Raw genomic sequence first — 22,348 nt, 5'->3', positions numbered from 1 at the left:
CGAAAGACGTTTTCATGGAGAATTGTGCGCGAGTGAATATGTGTCGGACGTGTAGGAGAGATGGGGGGGGGGGGAAGGGGCAGAAGGAAGAGGGGGATAGGCGCATCATGCAAGATTAATACAACTAGCAGACTTACAGTGAAAGATTTCCGATTTTTGATGCTAGTGCCCGATTTCCAATTTTGGACCCTAGTGTACGATTTCCAATTTTCAACTCTTGTGTCCAATTTCCGATTTTGGATACTAGTGTCTGACTTTATACTCTAGTGTGCGATTTTAGACACTAGTGTCCGATTCTACACACTAGTGTCCGATTTCCGATTTTACACAATAGTGTCCAGTTTTCCATTTTAGGCACCAGTGTCCGATTCTGATTTTAGACAGTTATGTCCAATTTTATAAGCTAGAGGGGTTACCAACGACACATTGTACTTTAAAAATACGTATCTTTATTGCATGCAAAAAATAAATGTTTGCAAGTCGAACAATATGAACATTTACAATGTTATACTGACGGAATCTAAACCTCTAAAGGAATCAACACATCAAGCCTTAGTACAATGTCTTCAAAAATTTCAAATGCGTAGAAATAGAAAAATTTGAGCAATACCCACACAGCTTGAAACCCTTGGTCATCCGTAATTAAGACGATTTCATTCATGGCTAAATTTACTTGGACGTTTTACGAGGCTACCCATGATCGATAGTCCATGATGCTCCCTATGTCCAGACTAATAAAGCAAGTGGAATGTGAATTTATTTTCATTAATGGGTACCCATACGTCACCTACCAAATAATATAACCTGTATAATAAACATGTGCCTAAATTGTCGATTATATTAACAGAAAAACGCTCTAAAATAGAATCCCAAATAAGGATATAAGAAGCCGTTCGAATGCGGAAAAAACGTCCTCAGTAACATGTTACACTTCATTTCCATAACTATTCTTCGACCATAAATTACTACAGCGAACTGTTCAAAATGGAGAACGATGGTGATCTTCCTTCACAAGCGACTTCTGACTTCAAAAGCTAGGCCCATGTAGGCCAAAATATTTGATGCAAAATTGACCCCTATACATCTATCAATTCCTGTACATGAAGAAGCAGTATCTTCATTTTCCCGCAAACATGCATTTAACGGAATGAGCAATTGTGTCGAAAACGCTACCAAGTGCTTGGTCATGTTTTTTTTGCTAAAATGAACGCAAACAGATGAATGAAGATATTTCGTTCTTTATAATTCGTGAACGGAAAAACAGTGAACGAAAAAAGACTACCCATTTTTTAAGCGATGGAAATATTTATATGAAAAAATTTGCGCTTTAAATAATGTTCGGGCACCCGTATGCAACAATAAAATTCCATACAATTTTAGTTACAATTGTACAGATTATCGTGTACAATAGCAAAGACCCCTTTACATCGACAAAAATACCAGTCACCATAATTTAAGTAAATAGAGGCCACTCCCAACGAAATACACTAAGAAGTTATAATTACGACCAGTTTTTTTTTCCCTTCTGAATGAAATCAGAAAAGCCAACGATTGGTTAACAGTTTGATTCCAATGGCTGCGACAGCCTCGCTATGGCGGTCTCGAGAGTCATCCTGTGTCCCAGGCTCTTAACTCCCAGTTCGCGCAGTTCAGCCTTCGTTAGTTCGGGAAGATGGATTCCCTGGATGTCGTTGTCCCTGAAAGTCTCTTTATATTGAGCCATGTTTATGGAATCCAACCAGCCGCACACGTCGTCGCAATCCCAGTCTAACACTGGTTTCTCCAAGAATGGTTGCCTAAAAGACAATATTATTCATGGTAAGAATTTATACAAAACAGAGTGACGAAAGTGGTCAGCTAGACTGAAATCTACTTGAAAGGAAAAATAAACCATATTTCACTTCCAATGGCTCATATCCCACCTGATATTGAACAGAAAATGTTCAAGCGAGTTTACACTACTTGTCCGATCCTACGGGCTCGCAGAGAAACCAACCGCTAAATTGGCTTTTAAACAAGAAGGGGCTAGGTTGTGACCCCAATCTCTTTCCCGCAAAAGATCTTACACGATACCTAGAGAAAAACTAGCAGGCTACAACTAGTCTAAGTGAGTTTAGAGTGTTGTTCAGCGGCAGTGCGTTAAGCATAAGAGCGCACTTTTAATCGGTTTACCAGCGTCATAACCCACGCGAAATGTTAGAAGAAAATGAGAACTGAATCACGAGCCGATAGCGAGTAATTGTAGCCTTTCCGAGTGTTGAACCAACATCCTAAGTGGGTTATTACGCAAATAAACCGATAGGAAGTGCCTACAGTCTATAGCTTTTATAAAATAGCCATGGGTTTTCAGGGTAATTTAAAAGGGGGTCTCAATAACCGTAAGGCGAAACCCAAACACGGGAGCCTGCTCGAAAGCTAAACAGACGGTGGTGAGAGGTTTTATAGACCCGCACCCATAAAAGATAAGTTTTTAACAAAACAAAGCGAGAGTTACATCTCAGTTATTATTGTGTAAACAGTAATATATCAGACCACTCATACTAACATTGGCCGAGAGTATCCACCAAATATGGACGATATATCTGTATAGCCTACCGAATCCTGGATTAAGATAAAATACACAAATGTTACGTATATACCAGTGACTTTTAGCTGTGAATTGACAACAACAGGGTTAGGACTATGGACTTCTCTGTGGTTTAAAGAAGACTAGCTTTCAAACATTTTCTATTCTTTTTTGAACAATTCAATTAATTTTGGCTATATACGATTTAAATGATCTGGCCGGGTAGTCCTCATCAACAGTCGAATGATAATTAAGAATGAAACAGTTTGGTTCGCCAGTTCTACCTAGTCGTCAAAATCCGGCACGTCAAACACATATCGGCGTTTTTCGCTCGCAATCAAATCGCCGCGATCGGCGATTAAATCGCAAAGTGTGTCACCACCTTAATCTGTCTGTTACTTTTATGTGTGTGCGTCTTGCGAAGGAGAACTAAGGAAAAATGCGATACATAACATTTCTAATTCGTCTTTTCATCATGCACCACAAAGATCAAGAAAAAGAACCACACCTACCTTACTACTATCATCACTTTCTGCTGATGGAGAGGCACAATTTCTGTTCCCAGTATCTTCTTTTGAATTGAACACTAATGTTTTGGATTCCCGCGGTGAAAATTCAGGAGGGGGAGGTAGAGGCGGTGAATCTAGCGGCACATGTGGTTCGTCTTTGTCTGTAAATAAATCAGGCGGTGGTGGTAATTCAAATCGACTTTTCCCACTTTCCTTTTCTACTACTGGTGTTTTCAACTCCTCGTCAAGATCTGATTCCTGAGGGACTGCCTCGTTTGGTAGCATTTCCTTCTGTGAATCAGTTCTCGTTGACTCAATAACTCTGGGTGTTAGTGGTTCGGAAATGTCCATATCATTAGAATCCGTACGAGAAGAAGTTCTAACTGGTTTCGATGAGTCGCTTCGTTTCGACTCAATAGTCAACTTAATCTGAAAACCCTTCTTGGTTGTAATAGTCTTGGTTACTTTCTCTGGCTCAGAGGTTTTCGCAGGTATACTTTCCTCTGATTGAGAGCTGCTCTCGTACCACGGCTTTAACAAATTTTCTGAGTCTTTATTTTGTTCCGCAGGCCATACGGGCGGAGGAACAAACACCTCACTGCTTGAATCGCTGCCTGTGCCACTGTTCCAAGAGTTCAAACTCCAATTTTCACTCTCTGCTTCTTTTCTAATAACTTCGTCCAAAAACATAACAGACTTGTCCTCCTCTGACAAAACCGGAGCAGGTATTTCAAACGGCAGAGAGCGTTCTTCCCCAATTCTTGGTGAGTGATTACCAGTGTTCAAAGTCGTTCTTCCTTCTCTAAATTCGCCTTCGTATTTTCGTTGTCTTAAATCTAATGAACTGAATCGCTTCTTGGGAGCGACAGGAGGTGAGGGTTTACCGCGAGAATTAACTGCTCTCACTTCCACTTGAGATTTTATTTTGTTATTATTCAGTTCTTTGAGGTCAGGCCCTCTCTGAACAGCAACATAATTGGGTGAACTTGCAGTTTGTCCAACATACTTTGATGAACTCTCAGTTCGTCCTACTGGGTTCAAATCAGCGTCTGAATGAGACTGAGTAGAAATGCGAGCTGCACGCGCAGCTACAGCCTTCGCTAGTAAATCTGAATGCTGTGTGGCAAGATTAGGCGATGTACCGGACGTTGGCGCGAGTCCTCCTCTTGCTGGAGAAGACGCATTTGAAGATATCCCTTTCTCGTTAGCTGTAGATTTCAGCTTAGATTTCTTAGCGGATAATGCATCAGCGGTGATCAGCCCCTTTGTGACCGGTGTCGAGGGAATGTCTTTATTTCGCATGGTAGGAGGTGGAGGCGGCACCGCAGGCTTACCCCGAACACCCAGCTGTATCTGCTGCGATGGCGCAGCTGGCGGTTTAACAAGTGCCTGCGCCCTCGGTTGACGATCGAAGCTGACTGGTTCCGACAACTGTCTCTGCAAATTCTCACTCCCTTTCTTGGTATTCCTGTGGACAGCCTCCGAGGTATCCAAAGATGACTGTCTATTCATGTCGCGAGTTGGAGACGTGTAACGACGGAGGATATCAGCCGAAGAAGACATCACCAGTCCCTTCTTATTTGAATCGCTTTGCTCGTCCATAGCGGGAGAGATGGAATTCTCTTTATTACTTCGGTATTGCTTCTCCTGCTGTCGTGGCATCGTATGGCATCGTTCACGTTCTCCCACCTCTACCTTACAATCGTCTTCCGTGAATTTTTCTTCAAGCCTCGTCATTATGTCGCTGCGAACTTTCTGAGATGCATCCACCGTCTTACGAGGATTCAATTTTGTCGGAGTACTAACCCTTCTTTCTCTTGCATTCGTTACCGCAATAGATGACGGGACCTCAGTTTCTGGAGCAGACGACTTCCGACTAATCCGTTGGTTCCTTGCTGCTACAGCTTCTTGAAGAGCATCAGATAACGTTCGTGGCTTAGGAGGAAGAGCAGGCTTCTCAGCCTTTTTCCCTGTTGACAGGACTTCACTGGAAGGCACCCTATGGGTATCCGGAAGGGTTGTCGGCGTCGACTCGACTACTTCTACTGGAGTTGCTACCACTGTTATCTCGGGCTTGGCCTCTGTGCTCTGCACAGCTACAACGGTGGCTTTTACTGGCGAGGTAACAACAGCCTCCACGTTGGCAGAACCCTTTGCTCTCGTTTTGCTTCTGTCCAAAGTACCGTAGTTATACGGTCCATGCATGGAGTCGCGTCTTACTTCCTTCGGAGGAGAGCCATAGCCATTGTTCCAGCCATTATCTATAATTGGTTTGTCAAGATTAGGGGTCGACATGGCTGTTAAGTGATATTTTGATAACGCAGTATTATCTACTGACATTGACCGCGGCAGTCTGGGATCATCCGGCACAACAGGCATGTCCACCGGTACTGCAGCTGAGAGAGGTCGCTTACCCACCACAGATTCATACGAGGGAGGTAACATATTGTGCACTGAGTGCGCCCTTTGATAACCAATTTTTCCTCCGCTCTTTAGGTCCCCACTTGATCTGCGTTTAACTAAAGTTTGTGATTTCATTTGAACTCCAACTGGTTTACGAGCCTGAGGCTTTTGTCGCTGAAGACTGTGCCAGCGGTTTTCCTTTGAAACAGTTATGACACTGTCCACGCGGTAGCTCGCGGGCTCTTCAAAGCTTTCGCCCATGCTCATCTCTGTGGAAAAGGAAATCATTTTCTTCAGAAAATAGTATATTCTTTTAAGTAACCAAAAGCTAAAGGAAACGTAATGATAGCATTCAAATACAACCTGATAGCGAAGGAGAGCAAACGGCCACAAGAAAAGACCAACATTGGGGAATTCGCACCCCATGCTTCACGTAGAGCATGATGGCCTCTCCTTTGCCTTTACACTCAAAACTATCCAAAGGCAGTCAACGGATATAAACGAAAACTGAAATCCAATGTAATTGAATCTCAAGCATTTGCAACTGCACTTACAAAACATCTCACAACTTGCTTTTAAGAGGATTAAACGGTGCCTGAAGGCTAATGCGTCAGAAATCTTAGGTGCATTGTTCCAAAAACTTTTATAAATGCAAGGAAATACATGTCGCTCCATGAGACATCCGAGCTCTGCCAGTGCACAGACGTGCTTAAGACAAGGCGGTCGGCTGCTCGGTTGTCAGGTTAACTAAGAAAGTTAGCTTTAAACTCACCGAAAAGCGAGGGTCGACTGGAAGAAAGCGTGCTCATCCGACCCAAAGTCAGCGTAGTAGATGGATCGCGGTTTGGAGGAGGCGGAGGAAGTTTGTTACCTAAAAGATCACAAGCCATAATATCATATTAGGCACATGACAGTGTACAAAACAAAACTTTTAAATTGAACCTAGGTAGCTAGTGTTAACATGGCGTACCGTTACCATCTTTATGATCAGTTCCATTTACCGCAGGACTTTTTGCTGTGACTATTTTCAAATTAACCAACTTGGCACTCTTTTGAATCAACGCCACCACGTGGCCATGCGTCGCTGTCCTCACATCCTCACCATTAACCTGAAAATGAGAATTTATGATGAGAGAAAGCGCAAGAAACAGTTTCCAAAATGTTCTCGCACAGAGTAAATGCAGCTACACTTGCTAGCAAAGATTCGTGCTTATAAATGTTTGTGCGGTGCCGAGGTCAGTGGGAGGGGGGAAAGGGGGTTGTACCCGGCAAGGTGAAGTATTAGAGACCAAGAGACCAATAGCTGCTGGAGATCATCAGCGCTTTCTGTAGCTTGACGCAACTCGGGACTGCGTCTCCTCCTACCAGAGGGACTTTTTTGTCCCTCGCGGTTTTCAAGGCTCTTGGGTGATGAAAGGCACTATGAGAGTAGTAGCCATGGTTCGAACCCAGACCTCCCTCGTCTCGCAAACGTTTGGCGAAAAGCTTGCATGTAATTGCAGTAGCGAGGATGTATACTGACCTCTAATATAAAGTCTCCTGCCTTTATACCTTTCAGGTCTGCCTGTCCACCTGCTTCCAGTTCCCCAAAGTATTGAAGAGCTGGAAACTCAGCAGTAGGTTCAAAATTCAGTCGCGGAACTTGTGCTGCCGACGGAAACAATAGAGCAAGAATGACACGAAATTTCGTTATCGAAAGTTTTGCAAAAAATTAAATTAAAGGCTCGGTATACCATGTTTGTTGTCTCATATTTTTCACGAAGAAGCCGTTTTTCCCACTCATTTTTGCTCGTCAAACATGTTCCTTTTGATGTCCTTTTTTTCTCGATAATGTTTCAGTCTAAAGCCGTCGTAATGTTAAATTTTCTTATCCAAGCTGTCTCTTCCTGGCTTAGTAATAGGAATAGCACTGTTCAGATATTCTGTGAAGGCTTTGACTTCTAGTTCCTTCATAAATCATATTTACATTCAATAGTGGTTCTTCTTCTGTGCCCGTAATTTGGGAGGTAACGCAACACTGACTGGTAACAATACACTTTAAGAAGCTGATCGCGTTACTAACCAACGAGAAGTTGGTGTAAGTGACAATTATTAGTGTAACTTACAATTGGCTCCTCTCATCTGAAAGCCAAAACCAGCACTGCTCCTGAGTAGAGTTACAATCCGAGGAGCTTCAGCAGAGTTGTTTAAGCCAACGTGGTTCAAGTCTTGAGAATTGCTGAGAAAAAGAAACAGTAGCAACAGAATGAAATGGTTCAAGATTGAAAAAAAAAAAAAGAAAGAAAATCAACCCTTCATTATTACTTACTACACTCTCATTGGCCTCACAAGAAAGGGACAAACAGTTAAACTGTTATAGGTAACCCTTCAACTGAGGTTTTATTGATAAGTATAAAACGTTTTTTAAAGTCGCCTAAGAGTCTCGTGAAGACTAAAATAAAGCTAACGACAGAAGACACTGCGAGTGACAAGACGTCACGAAAGAAGCCAAGAGTCTAGATTGTACACCGTATGAGTTTTTACAACACCCTGCAGTGCACAATGGCAAAAGGCTTGTTATTTCAATCACTACTTAAAAGTACTGACCTTTTGGCCTGTGACGGTGGCCGAGCAAACATCGTCTTTGGTCTGGTTTTTCCTAAATTACATGGACGAAATATAACGAGATTAGAGTATGAACTTTTATACATTCAAGGTAAGAAACCTCAGCTTGACTACCAGGCATATCAATACAACATTATAACATGAACCTCAAACCAGCCGCTTTTTGTCCGTCATGACACTCTGTGGGCGAGCATTGCGTGACAATTCATGAAAACAGCCATAGAGCAGAACTCACCGGAAACTCAACAACTGACACTAAATTAATAAGATACATTTTACGAATCGTCAAACTTTGAGTTAAAGAACACTGCCACCTACAAGGAAACCCAACTAAAAACAAAGTCCACATAAAGCTAGCCGCAAAAGTCTCCGCGTGCGATTTTCGTTTAGCTTTTTCCTCTATCTCGTTTTTTCTAGACGCAGATAACGTAGGGATTGATGTTAATGCGAGAAGTAAATCTTGAGATTGGACCGCATGCGATAAAGGAATAAACCGATATCACTGATGTCAGAGTCACGTACCTTTTCCTTTCTTTTCTTCGACATATGAATGGTGAAACCAGCCAGTTGAATTTCCTACTCGACCTTCCCAGTAGCCTTTCTCGCCAACGAACAAAACTAGAAACACATCAAATTCATTACAACACATATTGAAACAATACAAAGCCACAAGCACTTCAAATTAAAAAACACTTTGCTATGGCACCCTAATTCCCATCAATCAGATTGGCACTACAATCTCCAATGATACCCATTTGTACAACATGAAATAACATACTTTTTGTCAATTGACACATTGACGTAGGCAAGTCAAAAATGAAAGATTAAGAACAGGCGTCGTTTCAGCCCTTTTATGAAAAAATAACTATTACGAGTCTGAGTTCTTTTGTAATCAACTCCCTGGCTATGTACACAGCACAAGCTGTCCAGTATCACGCAATGTGACTAACGTGTTATTTTCGAGATCTCAGTCTGTCTGACCTTCAAGCTATTAATTACAATAGCCTTTACAAAAACCAATTCAACAGTTCTCGCCCAAGAGATTTCTCATAACGGTATATATTTTGGCAATTACACATTTTAAGTTTCATAATCACGAAAAGCACTGATAGCTCTCTAGTCCTCCTCCCACACTCACCTTAGGCAGCATCATTGATCAAAACCGACAGACATTCAAGTTCGGTTCTAAACCGCGACGTTACATGACAGTTCATTGGTGATGATGTGCAGTCAAACCAGTGGATTGCGTTAAAACAACTGTAACTAAATATCTGTAATCTACAAGTAATCTACTCCACCACTATGCCACCTACCTTCCACTTCGTCGCCTTTCTCGAGCGCCAATTCTCCTGCCATTAATGGTCTATAATCCTTGATAGCCACAAAACGTCTACCAGGTACGCTGGCGTAGAGTCTCTTTCGTATTGTTGCTGCACCAGATACTGCTTTAACGGGTGGTACAGCTGGTTTTTGTGAGATGTTTGGCTCTGAATACTGACGCCATGTTCGTTTCTTCCGCTTCTCGTGGTCGCGTGGGGACATTTCGCCAGAGTCTGACTCCGAACCGTACGAAGAATCAGACGCCGTGGAACTCGCTGATAAAGTTCTGTTGAGATTCTTGCGGGATCCATTATGGATTTCGGTATCGCCATTCATTGTTACACTAGGTTCGTCGACCGATGCTGTTTCTGAGGCCGTGGTGGATGGGAGACTGTGTATTGACGAATCAGGCGACGGCGGCGACGAGTCGCTCTTGACAGACAATTGAGTTTCCGAAGGTGTCCGAGGAAACAACGACGATGCCTTCGGCTTGGAAACAGATTTACGACGACGGGTACTGTAGCTCGGTTTTCCAGAGAATTTGACTGGGAAAAAGAAAGATAAATTTCATCGATGCAAGTTTACTGAAAAACCTATTCAAGGTGAAAACCAATAACAATTGTTTACTGATCTAATTTACAATATGCGCAGCCATACCTATATCCTTCTCACTGAAATTCTTTATCAACTCAGCGATCTCTTTATTCCCACCAACAGCGGCAACCTTGAAGAATCAAATAATAAATTAATTACTCATTTTTTGCTTTCAATATTGCGGATTCAAGGTTCCGCGTCACAAATACAAACCCTATATTTAGCTGCAGCATTAACTTTTCAAACACTACTAACAGACTACATCTATAAATAGAGTAATTAAACCTTTGTATATGGCGAAGCAATATGGAAAAGAGACTGAAATAAGAGAACAGTTACAGAACTTTATCTGGAAGAACTCCCACTTGAGAGCGATTATTTACATTTTACTAAAACCTATATATTTGACTTGTATATATCTGTTCTGTACGAGCTCATTGACTTGACAGCTTATGTCCCATTCTAGGAATGAACTGAACACAAAAAACAAGGAATAAACAAACAAACGAAACATTGCAGCTAAAGGTATCCTCGATTAAGTCAAAACTCGGTCTGACTTAAAGACGAACCCATTTGCCTAATGCAATCTTTCTATTCATAATTCTCCTGCTAAAACGTTTTGCGGGATTTGAAAAAAGCTCAAACGCGATGGTTTCAGACAATGCCATGAATTGTATTCTGGAATCATCATTTAAGTTTATTCAGCGGAACACAAGATATTGGGCCGGATTTAGAAAATGACAATATAAAAAATGTCTGATGCATTATCTTGTGACACCTGGCAGAGAAAACATCACAGTGCGCATCCAAAAAAGAAAAAAAAGAGTACAAACTAACAAAAACCGAGATAAAAATCATTCATGCCTTTGCCAAGGGGGGATAAAACTTGTTTGAAAAAAAACTCGCCAGCCCGCATTATAAAAAGTTGAACTTCACCAGGTTCAGAATGAAAACAGTTTCTCTATCTCTCTCTCTCTAAATATCCACTGTCAATTCAAAAGTACGGTTTCTTGAAGTAAGAACGGAAACTGATCGTTGTAAAAGCAGCTGGCAATATTACAAGAGAATATAAACAACTCACTTCCATCTTTGAAATAAAAACAAAACTCTGTTTCCTAAAGTTTGACCCTCCGGACGGAAAGTTAGAATGTCAAATTGACGAGTCTCACGAAACAGGAACTCGGACAAACCTACCTGTAAGAATGTTTTCTCTAAGATTATGCCATTAACTGATGGAATTTGGAATCATCAAAAGAGTATAAAATGTCCACATACTTTGCCCTCACTCGTGAAAAAAGTCGCGTAACACGATAGCAGCACATTAAGTTGGAAAATAGTGTTCCGTCTGAATATGCAAATTTCTAAAAGATTATGAGCTAACCAGATGTCACGCGAACTAAAATAAATACTTTCCTCGAAATTTTACCCAACTTTAATGCAAAAAGATAGGAATAGCACATTACATCATACAATGCCGAGAATATGACATTTTCACTTTCTGTGCATTAAATTTGAAACATTAATGGATTAGATCCTTAAAAGTCCGCTGTAGTAATTCAAAAATATTCCTCGACCACAATGATCAAATTAAACGTTAATTGTCTTTATTTGGGCTCAAAGCCCCACGCAACCTGGGCCTTCACGCCTGGATTTTCTATGTGATAAATACAAATAAGAACTTAGGGTTTATAATCCGAATGCTTACATCCACAACAACTTAATCATTATCTTACCTCGTATGCAGATTGATTCGCGTAGTTCAAGATATTTCTCTTCGCTCCTCTGAACAACAGAACTCTAGCACATTCATCCTGAAGAAGAAAAGAAAACCACATCAACCATAGCGTTCAAATGCTAAACAAACTACATCTATACAAATAAGTGATAACTGCAGTTCGTGTGCAAGCGGAATACCGCAACAAACTTAAAATAAAATGGGTTGACACGGCCCAAGCGGCTCCATTTTGTGGAGCCTTAAAAATCTTGTAAACTGATTCTGAGCTGCATCTATCGATTTTACATTACCTAACACCTACTCGGGGTTTATAACTATAACAGCATTGTACGTCTATGGTAAATTCCTATCGCACACGTGGCTTGATAACCTGTTCAAACCTTCAATATTTCTTTTGGTCGAAGTTAAAATGACGTGACCACCGAAGCATTTCCTAAAGAATACATTTGCTGCAGTCCGTGGCTCATGCATGAATATACAATGCCGAGACTCTCCTAAAATAGCACATCCATACTGATTGGTGACAGTTATGATTCAGGTGTTCCAACGTTTTAATTGAAATACGACACTTTCATGCATATTCGTTAAAGTGTATGTCAGAAATTATGAATGAATGCTACTCAGAAGGGAAAACTGTCTCAAGCTGTAAGTAACTCTAAACAAAATTCACTCTTTTCAAATAAACACAAGCATTGTACACAGTAGTTTTCTCGGGTCATAGAACATCACTCTTTCATCCACAATTCATTGCATCACCTTTTTTTTTTCTTTGCTAAGTGCTTACATAAAAGAAAAGAAAAGACATGACGAACGGTTTCAAGTGGCGATCTAAGCACAGCCTGACGGACGGTTGCGCATTGTACAAAGCAAAGCCTATTAATCAGCAGAGGTCCCTTTCACTTGCTGAAACTCGATTGTTATGTAAAAGAAAACTGCGTTCTTACTATGATTTCCCATGCAACCTTATAAAAAGGAACGAGTTATGCGGTGAGGAGTATTGTGTAATTGTTTTGGGCTGATTTCACTTTGATGCGAGGTATCTACTGTGACGTTTTGAAGTTTCTATTCCGGCATTTTCATTTAAATAAATCATGCGCTGAGTAAACTACAGAAAAGGGCCCGCAGCCATAGTCGCTGGTTTTTGTCTATGAGTAATGTAAACACGAACGGAAAGTCGCTAATTCTGTTCTGACCTATGTTGACAAATAAGTTTACGTCTGCATGTACAGGTACACATATTTCCGATGTAAGTGAGATTGACTGTACTCACGTGTTAGTCACAATATTTTGTAATTATAGAAACATGCCATGGATACAGTCGATCGAAATCAATGAATACGAAAAACAATTTCAATTTTACCCAGCCACAACTCCATGATCCGCTTTTATTTGCGGTCATACATGCAAATTTAAACCTCTACAGAGTAATTTTCATTATCTGATCGCTGATTCTCCCAAGGCTCCTGCACACTGTAATCAGTTGGGGGAATTTAGTGATATATCATGATGGCAGCCTAAAGGAGATAATTTATTGTCTACTGTTATCACCTGTTTACTGGGTAATAAATTGCACAAGGGTGGAAAAATTGCGCGTTTAAAGTTACTTGTGGTAGTTATTGACAATTAAGCAACTTGTGAACCTTGTGGATCCTGAGAGGTTACCAGATCAAAATTCATGTCAGTTTATAAAGTTTACTTCGGACGTGAGTACCTGATTACTAAGAGCAGCCACATGCAATGCTGTGTTGCCTGACGCAGTACGAGCATCAATCTGAGCTCCATAAAATAACAGGTGCTCCAAGTGCTGAACAAGACCATTTTTACAAGCCTAGTGACACATAACAAAAAGCAATTCAAATAAAGAAATGAATGCACACATACAATTCAGGTCAAGCCTCATTGATGTGTTAATGAAGGACATGTGTATGTCATCATTATTACACCTTATGGAGTTTTGTAGATACATGTACATATGTATGTTATGTATCTTTAACTGAAAGAACTGCAGTGAAGCCAGTACGATCAAGGTTATGGCAACAACCTCAGCTCTTTGACAAAATGAGACAAAGTTCCAGTTGAGCCCCTCCATTCTACAATTTTGATAATGTGATGCTGTTCTCAAGACCAATTTTTTTAATCCTGAAAAGAGGTGAAGGTTCAGTAATTTCCTTCACTTGCAAACTCAGTATTATTTGATCTTCAATCTTGACAACTGGGAAATGTTTGCGACCAGAAGTTTACCATGATCATAGGGTTCAGCAACATCTAGAAAGGGAACACATGTAATAACTCTGTACTAAGGCCGCACTGGAGTAATTAGAAAAGTTAAAAGCTGAACATTCTCACGGACAAACTTTTATGAATTGGGCATTTAGTGAAATGCATGGACATAAACATAAGCAACTGTATACAAAAAAATCAATGACATTCACTACAACTACAGTATGTATGAACAACATAGCAATTTTTACCAAGTGTATTTCCTGCTTGCCCTGATGGTCAGCAATGTGCAGCTCAGCTTGATCATTAAGAAGAATTTCACAGCAGTATGGGTCACCACCATAAACTGCCGTATAGAATAATGGTGTGAGGCCCTGCAGAGAGTAAACATCAATAATAAGAATAAACTTGTATCTCAGAAAAAGTTTTTTTCCGCACTGAAATGTGCATACTCTTATCATGCACCAACTAATTATGAATGTGGGAAGGCACACTGGCCAAATACAGGGGTCTCTTGTTCTTTTTGCAACAGTCCCACTGTCATACCTCACAGACATACTCAAAAACTGAGAAAAATAAACCAAACCACAGTTAAGAAAGCCTTCTAGAAATTTATACCCCTGTCACAGGTAAGACACCTCAAAACTGAGCCATACTTTTACTTACTTTCAAGTCTTTGTAATTTGGTGATGCTCCAAAATCCAAAAGGGTCTGAAAAAAAAAAAGAAAAGGAAAAAAAAAAAAGATGAATGATGCCAATCAATATATACAGTTGTAACAGTACCACAAAATAATTCAACAGGAGGAAAATTCAAGTTACCTTGACAGATATTGCTTTTCCAGCTATTGCTGCTCTGTGAAGAGGAGTCAGTCCCTCTTGTGTCCTGTAGTCCAGCAATGCTCCTCCATTTACCAAAGTAACTATCATTTCCCTTGCATTGTCTTTGGTTACTGCTACTGTTAGTGGTGTCTCTGTAAATCAAAGTGAAAAGTTGAATTAACATGTTTAAACTCAATTTTTCTGGTTTTGTTTACTATCACTTTTTGACTTCTTGATTTTTTGACACCCAAATTTTTGGCTCTTTGCAATTGCATGCAATTTTTGGCGCATTTTATTCCCTTGTTTTGTTAATGCATACTTAAGGGGTACTGTAGTTTTCTTTCCTTCTTTCCCTTTTTTAACAGAATGACTGCCTTTGAAGTTGATCCCTTTACAAAGAGCCATTTACTCAATAAAGTTATCTTATACTACTGGTAAATATATGATACAAACAAAAGATACAGATACATGTAAACTATTACAAAGCTTTTCCAAGTATAATCCAATTTTTTACCTCCAGTGCGATCATCATGAAAATTAGGATCAATTCCCTTCTCAGCCATCTTGCCCACTTGGCTAACTGCACCAGAGGAGACCAGCTCCAAGAACTTCTTCTGATTTGTCTTAAAGAAAGAGATTAAGCATCAAAAGTTAACAGGGATGTCCACAACCAGGAGCAAGTTAACCAATTACATGAAGTCATGAATTTGTTTCAGCTGAATGACAGGTCAGAAATGCAAACAAAATCTTGAAAGCAAGAATTACTTTACAACATCCTTCACTTTAAAATGTTCTGAAATGAGCAAATCAATATATGCTTAATATGCTGGTCCAGTTCAGCTGCAAGCTGGTTTGAATGGGGCCTTAAACCACTTCTTATTTACAGTAGGCACAACTAAACAGAGTTAGCAACATGTAAATGACTGACTACATTATACAATGTATATTTTCATTTACCTTTATATTCAGTTTTTGCAGAGTCTTCTGTTCATATGCCATGGAACGGTAAATTCTCCTTTTGTTTTTGAACTGTAACAAAATCAAGTTACATTAAACACTATACAGCTAACCAGGCAGAGTAACAAACTTAAGCAAATAGCAATCATGATTACCACAAACTTGATACCCAGCACCCTCTAATTTCTGGTAGCATCTGCCTTACTTGTTTATTCCCTTCTACATAAAAACCTCATCTGAAGGATTCAAGACAGCCTGGACGATAACCACAATAAACAGTCCAAAAAGTACATGTAATCATAGTCATAATTGTATGAATAACTAATACATAATTACTCCATAAGTCAATGCATACCTCAAGAACTGGAGGTGATCCTGATAACGGATAATCAGTGAATAATCTCTCTTCTTCAAGAAACTTGCCTGACTTTCCATTGCATGGTGGGTCATAGAATCCATAGTTTGCAGCATCTTTCACATTCTAAAATGTTCACAATGTAATCAAGGGATAAGATTTTAAAATGTTAACTTTTTCAAGGTCACATATTATAAGGCCCCAGATTAAATTTAAGTAAGGAGGAGGAGGCCCTCCCCCCCCCCCCTCACACTGACCAGTTTTTTCTTTTAGCTCTTATTTCCTGACAGTAACTCTTTAATAAAATTTGACCTCAAAGTTGTGTTTTTTGAAAAACATCACAGCATGCTGCTGTTATGGCAAATTATGATGATAGGAGGAAACATAAAGTACATGTACATCTGTCTCAGCTTCTTAAAAGAAGGCTGGCGATTTAGAGTTTCTTGTACATGTATCCTTACCTTAATTAAATCATTAATCACATGTAACTTTGCATTCCATACTTTGTCGTGAACATCAAAGTGATAAAGTTTCTGTAATATTGAACAAGTATATTATTTAACAAAAAGTTAAAATCAAATTACACAGAAACTGGATGATAGAAATTAAAAAGTTCTATGCTCATTCTAAATGGGAACTATGCAGTGCAATGCCTACAATACCTATATTTATATCTCAAATAAAGATTTGGTGCCCAAGAGCCTTAGGGCTAATAACACCAACCCAAATCAAGACTATTAGAACAGCCTTTAAGACTGCCCTACCCACCAAAATACTTAAACAGGCACACCATTAAACCTAGTTTCAGCCCAGGTATGATTACATGACTTGCCACGATAAAATTAGATTTCATCAGTGAAAAAACATGAAAAAAAAAAAACAATATAATCAGAAAAATTAAAAAAAAAAAAGCTGCAGAGAGAGGAAGGAGAGAACAAAAAAATGTTTTTAAAAACGAACACAACCAAACAATACAAATATTGAGCAGATTACAACTATGAAGTACGTGCATGTGGGACAATGCACACAAAAACTGTTTGAGAACACCCTTGTCAGCATAAAACAACCATTGAATCAGCCTTGAAAATAGTAGTGCAAGATATGAAAAGCTCAAATATGCTAGCTATCAGATTGCTGGCCCAGAGTTGAAAACCTATCTAACCCATTATTTAAATAGAAGAATACAAAGTAGGTTGCTGACCTGGATTTTTTTGTCTGGCATAGAAACTAGTACTTCAATAGTGACACCTGTTTCTGTCCCACCACTGCTCTCAACCTTAACATCATCCTTCATCTTGAACCTCAAATGAAATCCTTTGTTGATGTTGATGAACCTTTATCCATTGCCATTGAACAAGCTTGGTGTGTCAAATTCATTTTCCCTACAAAAAACAATATGGTTGGTCAGTCTACAATTTTGTTTTTAATTGATATGCCCTTTAAGTGGCTGGAAAGACTACAAATACATGAAAAAATTTTCATAAATTACACTTGTCTTACTATCAATAAAAATACACTGACACCCGTTTTTGGTCACCAAACACGAAGCATTTTTCAAAATAGTTACTACAGTAGAGATCTCTGAAAATACTGCCAAGCAATATAGTTCAACAGACCCAATTTGTAAAGAATTTTTTAATAAGAAACTCTTACATCAACTGATCACAGGATCTACAATTTGGCACATGCACTTTATCATTTATCTACAAATAAAGGGAACAGGAAGCATTCATCTTACATTTGCTGGCACTGAAGTTATTGATAACAGCACAAAAACAAATTCATGAGCATTTTATCCTTCTTCTGGCAATAATTCTTTTTTCAAATAAATCAAAGTAGATGTGAGACCTAAGTTTCTCTTTTCATCCTCTGATTTGACAAAAAAAAAAGAATAATCAAAGAGTAAAGAAACCTTCTTGCTAGGTAATATTTTCAAACCCCTTCCACAAAAAAAATATGTTTAATAGCTGCACACATGATCATGAACCTGTTCTTACAAGCATAAGAGATGGACCAAAAGTCAAAATTCTTATCATTCAATAATGTGTAAGATTACTTAAATTATGAGCGTGCGTATGGTTAGCAGTCATAGATGGAATACTTTGCTGTCTGTTCAGGTGGAAAAATAATGAACCTTTAAAGACAAACTCACAATGGACAATTGATCACAGAAATTACTGCCGTAATAAGCCTATGAAAGACAATAGATCAGAAATCTGGACCAAAATCTCCGTATTATTATGCGATATTTCAAGCTTTCGAAAACACAACATTTTCACAATATAATCAAATACCACAAAAACGTCAACGACACTTAAGCTTACGTTTAAATCTCCCACAGACGAACTTTTACAGCGACTGGTTTCCTGTGAAGAACATTCCTTCAAGGGGAGCACTAGGTAATTTCACGCTTTCAAAGAAACTGTCTCGTTACATGAACAAATATCATTTTTTCACAAAACATCCAATATAGAAAATTGGGAATACAAACTGGTCAAATATCTTTCCTCTGTAGCTCGAACTAAGCGACCAGAAATTTAATCGATCGTAATGGTGAAACCTCAAACAGTCACGAACGCCAAATATAAAACCTGACCTTCGCAATGGGAATGCTATCGTAACGGAGAAATATGAGCTAAAACATTTCACAGACAATAGTACTAGAAAACTGAAATGAGGAGAACAAACAATTCATACTTCAGGTGGTCGTCCTGAAAATTCTGATAGGGTTTAAGGTTTTTAACATCCATGCGATAAACTGTAAGATATTCGGGTACGGAAACTACACTATTTACCGGGTGGTAAGGGAAATCACGACATATTCGCTCATAAACAACACAGATGCCCGGCAAAATAATTTTCAGCAAACCAGACATCAGCCGCCAACCAATAATTTAGTAATCTTCGGTCAAAAATGCCATTTATTCGCGATAAATACCTGCCCTTTTTTAAATTAGTTAGTTCAACTTGGATTATGTTTGAATCAGGACAGTTTCAAGTGGGTACAACAACAGAATTCGCGCAAATGCAGAATATGAGCAGAGTTGTCTCATATAGTACAGATTTTCCTAGAAAAATCGCTTGACTCACCTTTTCTTCTCCAAATCAAGAAACTCATATAGTGTAAAACTCGACGAATTTTCAGGTGTCTTGCCCCACTACCCGACGTACAATAACTTCACTTTTCAGACGCCATTTTTTGCGTTCATCGCAACCAACGTATCATTTACATGGCACGTGACCGAAACCGCGAAAACTAATTGGTTGATTGATTCGTGACCTGACAAAGTACTCAAACCCCCAATGTTTGTTTCTTTTGCCGCGAAATTTTCATCGCAGAATCACAATATCTCCGCAAACAAAAAATTGGCTTAATCAATCATCGCTCCAAAGACAACACGAAACTGATTCATTTGAATAATCGCCTCGCCAAATTCATCGCATATTCAAGTACATTGATTTCATATTCTGGATGTTTCAATAGAACATTCTACGTGTCATACCTTTTGAGCGTAGCTTCCGGCGGTTCAACACCCTATTCAACCAGAAACATTCTAAAAACAAAAGAAGAAAAAGAATTGAACCAATCGGTGAAAAAGTTTGAGTGACTCTATTGTTAGATCAAGAAAAGAAGTAGAAGGTTTTGGATGATAAGGATGGGATTATAAATAAAAATAACAACATCTAACGGAAACGATTATTGTATCGCAGTCGTAATCGTAAACTATGTAAGCAATTCGTCTGAGAAAGCCTTGTTACGCGATAAAATCAATATATAAGTCTACGGAGCTACTTTCCATTCTTCATTCCATTTCTGCAGGATGATGTCTTAGAAATTCGGTTGCGAACCTTATACTTTCCTCACTCGGTCGCATGGCATCACGAAATTCGGCGTGACTACGGTTAATTAGTTGTGAATATTTTCGTCAAGTTTACTAAGAAGTGGAGGGTTACTTCGTTTGGCACCGTTTTATACCGAGTCTCTTAATATGCTTTTAAATGTTACCCGAACAGTGAGTTTACATCTTGTAAAACTTATAATACTCCTTTTTTTTTTGGAATTTTTTTTAACACAATTTTTAATTAAAATCTAGAGAGAATAGACGCTTGGATTTTAATTAGATGTTAAGTATCATTTAATTTCTACGCAAAAACGTGACAAAGCCAAATAACGAAACGAAATTACTATAATATCAATGAAGAATCAAAATATTTTTTTAACAATATCAATGAAAAAAGAGTTCTATGATCTGAATTAAATTTCATAAGACTGACTATCCTCCGTAAGGGTCCTCATTAAACAATTCTTTAGTAGACTGTCTATCTTCATTTCCTTTCGTAGAAAGACATGCCAAAGATCCAGTGCGTTATCACTTAGTCTTTCTTAAGCAATGACAGTTTCCTCAAATCCTCTCAACTTAATTTGTCCGCTTTATACGCCGTTCAGAGTTCAGTCTAAAGAATGAGAGCGCCTTGAGTGAGAGGATCTCTTGTCCAACCGCGACTCTTATCTTAAAATGAGAGAGCTTTGGCGCCTATTCTTGGACTTGAGACTGTAACATCATCAATTTGTCTTACATAGACCAATATACCCAGTACGATATTCATTTTCTTTTCATTTTATTTTATCGTGATTATTATTATTATCATTATTGCACTCTGTCAACAAGAGGAGTTGCCTTACTTTGGCGTCTCTTCTCGAAAGGCCCTTCTGTATAACAATAGAAGTAAGAATACTTCAATCTGAACCAACTGAATTACCTGAAGCAAGCTTTAAAAAAGCCTAAAAACTGACGAGAGTCAGTATTTTATCATATCATGTTTGATATTAACCTGAGTGTATGAAATTGAGATAATTTAGTTCATCAACTGACTTGATGATGTGAATTGGCCACGGTGGCTAGTTTACAGTGGTATGATAGTCGGTTGTGCCCGGAAATGAAAGGAGCCGTCAGGCGAAACCCAAAACACGAGAGCCTGCTGGCAAGCTAGACAGACGATGATGAGGGGCCTTTTAGGCGGTGGTAGAACGACAGTAATCGGTTTTTATTGAAAGCTCTAACCAGTTTCTATAGAAAGTTACCCCCTTCATCAAAAGTATAGAACTAAGATAATAATAGCTCTATGTTATGCCTTGAAAAAATTATTCTAAATTTGCTTATTATTTTATAGCTCCTTGAAGGAAATCAGCTTCAGCTGCAGCTGAGTTTGGTTAACCCAATTTTCCTAATATATATATATATGGGCCCTATGGTTCACACTAAATAATTTGATCAATTTCTTAAAAAAGTACTTTAAACGAATTGAAAGAAAAACACATTGATGCGCTGCAAAGCACAGAATGATAGAAGAATTGTTGCTAATTTTCCAGCGTGAGCCACGCATGCTCTGTGGCAACAACAGTTGAAATCATCGACCAAGATCAAACTGGAGCCCAGAACCATCCAGTTTGCCAAGCACTTCTTTTTCAAATCTCTGGATCAACTCAGGAGTGAAGTAATCTTTCCAGCCTCCAATCTGACCTTTCCTGAGGAAGTTGGGTAGTTCGCCATCACGAGTCATCATCCAGTAAGCCGATGAATTATTTTTCATGGCGTCAAAGGTGCACTGTTGAGCTATGCGGTCCACCATGTCCTCTGTTATGTTTTTGCCCAGAAATTTACATATTAAGCGTATTTGAGAAGGTAGGTCCTAATAAATATAAAAGTTCATTAATGTTCAGAAGTTTAGACCACGCACACATCAGCTATCCCTAAACGAATGTCAGTAACCGGGAACTAGCTAGAGCCAGCAAAAATGTAACAAAAAAAGGCCTTACATAAATAGTATGTTGTGGCTCTGAAATAATTCTATGGATGTAACCGTTGGTTGATTAATTTCAAGGGTGGTTAAAACCCTCCTAAACCAGGAAATGCTGTAAAAAATCTGGACAAAAATCAAGGGGAAGTGTACAGGTGAGGTACTCGTGTCTGGATTTGCAGAGCCTCTTGCGGGCACGCAGGGTAACCGAAAGGCAATTTGGTTTTATCAATTGAGTTGATAAAAATGTAAACTAGCCACCGTAAAGAGTTTTAAAGCTGACATTTCGAGTGTTAACCCTTCGTCAGGGGAAGGGCTAACGCTCGAAACTTCAGCTTTAAAACTACTTACGTTGGCTAATTTACATTATCAAATCAGTTGATAAAACCAAATTATCTTGTTATATTACCGCCCCCACCCCTCCCCCCCCCCGACAGAGCATCACAGAAACTTACTCCCTCTAACC

General features: G+C 39.1%; 2 protein-coding genes across 2 annotated transcripts in view; both read right to left on the bottom strand.

Annotated features, from left to right (window-relative positions):
* Positions 1-447: 447 nt before the first annotated feature.
* On the bottom strand, positions 448-19,302 carry LOC131796761 (SH3 and multiple ankyrin repeat domains protein 2-like). Its single transcript, XM_059114360.2, has 22 exons — positions 19,174-19,302; positions 17,285-17,465; positions 16,545-16,616; positions 16,084-16,209; positions 15,729-15,800; positions 15,286-15,394; positions 14,772-14,923; positions 14,618-14,662; positions 14,203-14,325; positions 13,443-13,559; positions 11,730-11,807; positions 10,060-10,126; positions 9,396-9,947; positions 8,605-8,700; positions 8,065-8,116; positions 7,584-7,696; positions 7,001-7,125; positions 6,449-6,587; positions 6,251-6,349; positions 3,079-5,747; positions 2,546-2,601; positions 448-1,796 (listed from the first exon to the last, which is right to left on the bottom strand). Exons 2-22 carry the CDS (start codon positions 17,375-17,377, stop codon positions 1,556-1,558), a joined length of 5,196 nt encoding a protein of 1,731 aa, XP_058970343.2. The 5' UTR covers positions 17,378-17,465; positions 19,174-19,302; the 3' UTR covers positions 448-1,555.
* Positions 19,303-21,318: 2,016 nt separating this feature from the next.
* LOC131796802 (sulfotransferase 1C2-like) overlaps positions 21,319-22,348 on the bottom strand; it is a 2,708-nt gene continuing 1,678 nt past the window's right edge. Inside the window, exon 4 of the mRNA XM_059114406.2 lies at positions 21,319-21,774. Coding sequence (XP_058970389.2) covers positions 21,493-21,774 — 282 coding nt within the window. The 3' untranslated portion in view covers positions 21,319-21,492. The remainder of the gene's footprint in view (positions 21,775-22,348) is intronic.

Source organism: Pocillopora verrucosa, chromosome 1, assembly GCF_036669915.1.
Source record: "Pocillopora verrucosa isolate sample1 chromosome 1, ASM3666991v2, whole genome shotgun sequence".
In the NCBI taxonomy this organism is placed as follows: Eukaryota; Metazoa; Cnidaria; class Anthozoa; order Scleractinia; family Pocilloporidae; genus Pocillopora; species Pocillopora verrucosa.
This window is presented reverse-complemented; position numbering and strand designations above follow the sequence as displayed.

What these genes read in the sequence shown, in the direction of transcription:
- LOC131796761 (XM_059114360.2), bottom strand. Translation starts at nt 17,377, where the DNA reads ATGAAGGATGATGTTAAGGTTGAGAGCAGTGGTGGGACAGAAACAGGT. An exon ending in TCAGATGAGAGGAGCCAATT is followed by an intron (nt 7,126 to 7,583) that starts GTAAGTTACACT and finishes TTCCGTCGGCAG; the next exon opens with CACAAGTTCCGCGACTGAAT. An exon ending in AAAGTGATGATAGTAGTAAG is followed by an intron (nt 2,602 to 3,078) that starts GTAGGTGTGGTT and finishes ATCTTAATCCAG; the next exon opens with GATTCGGTAGGCTATACAGA.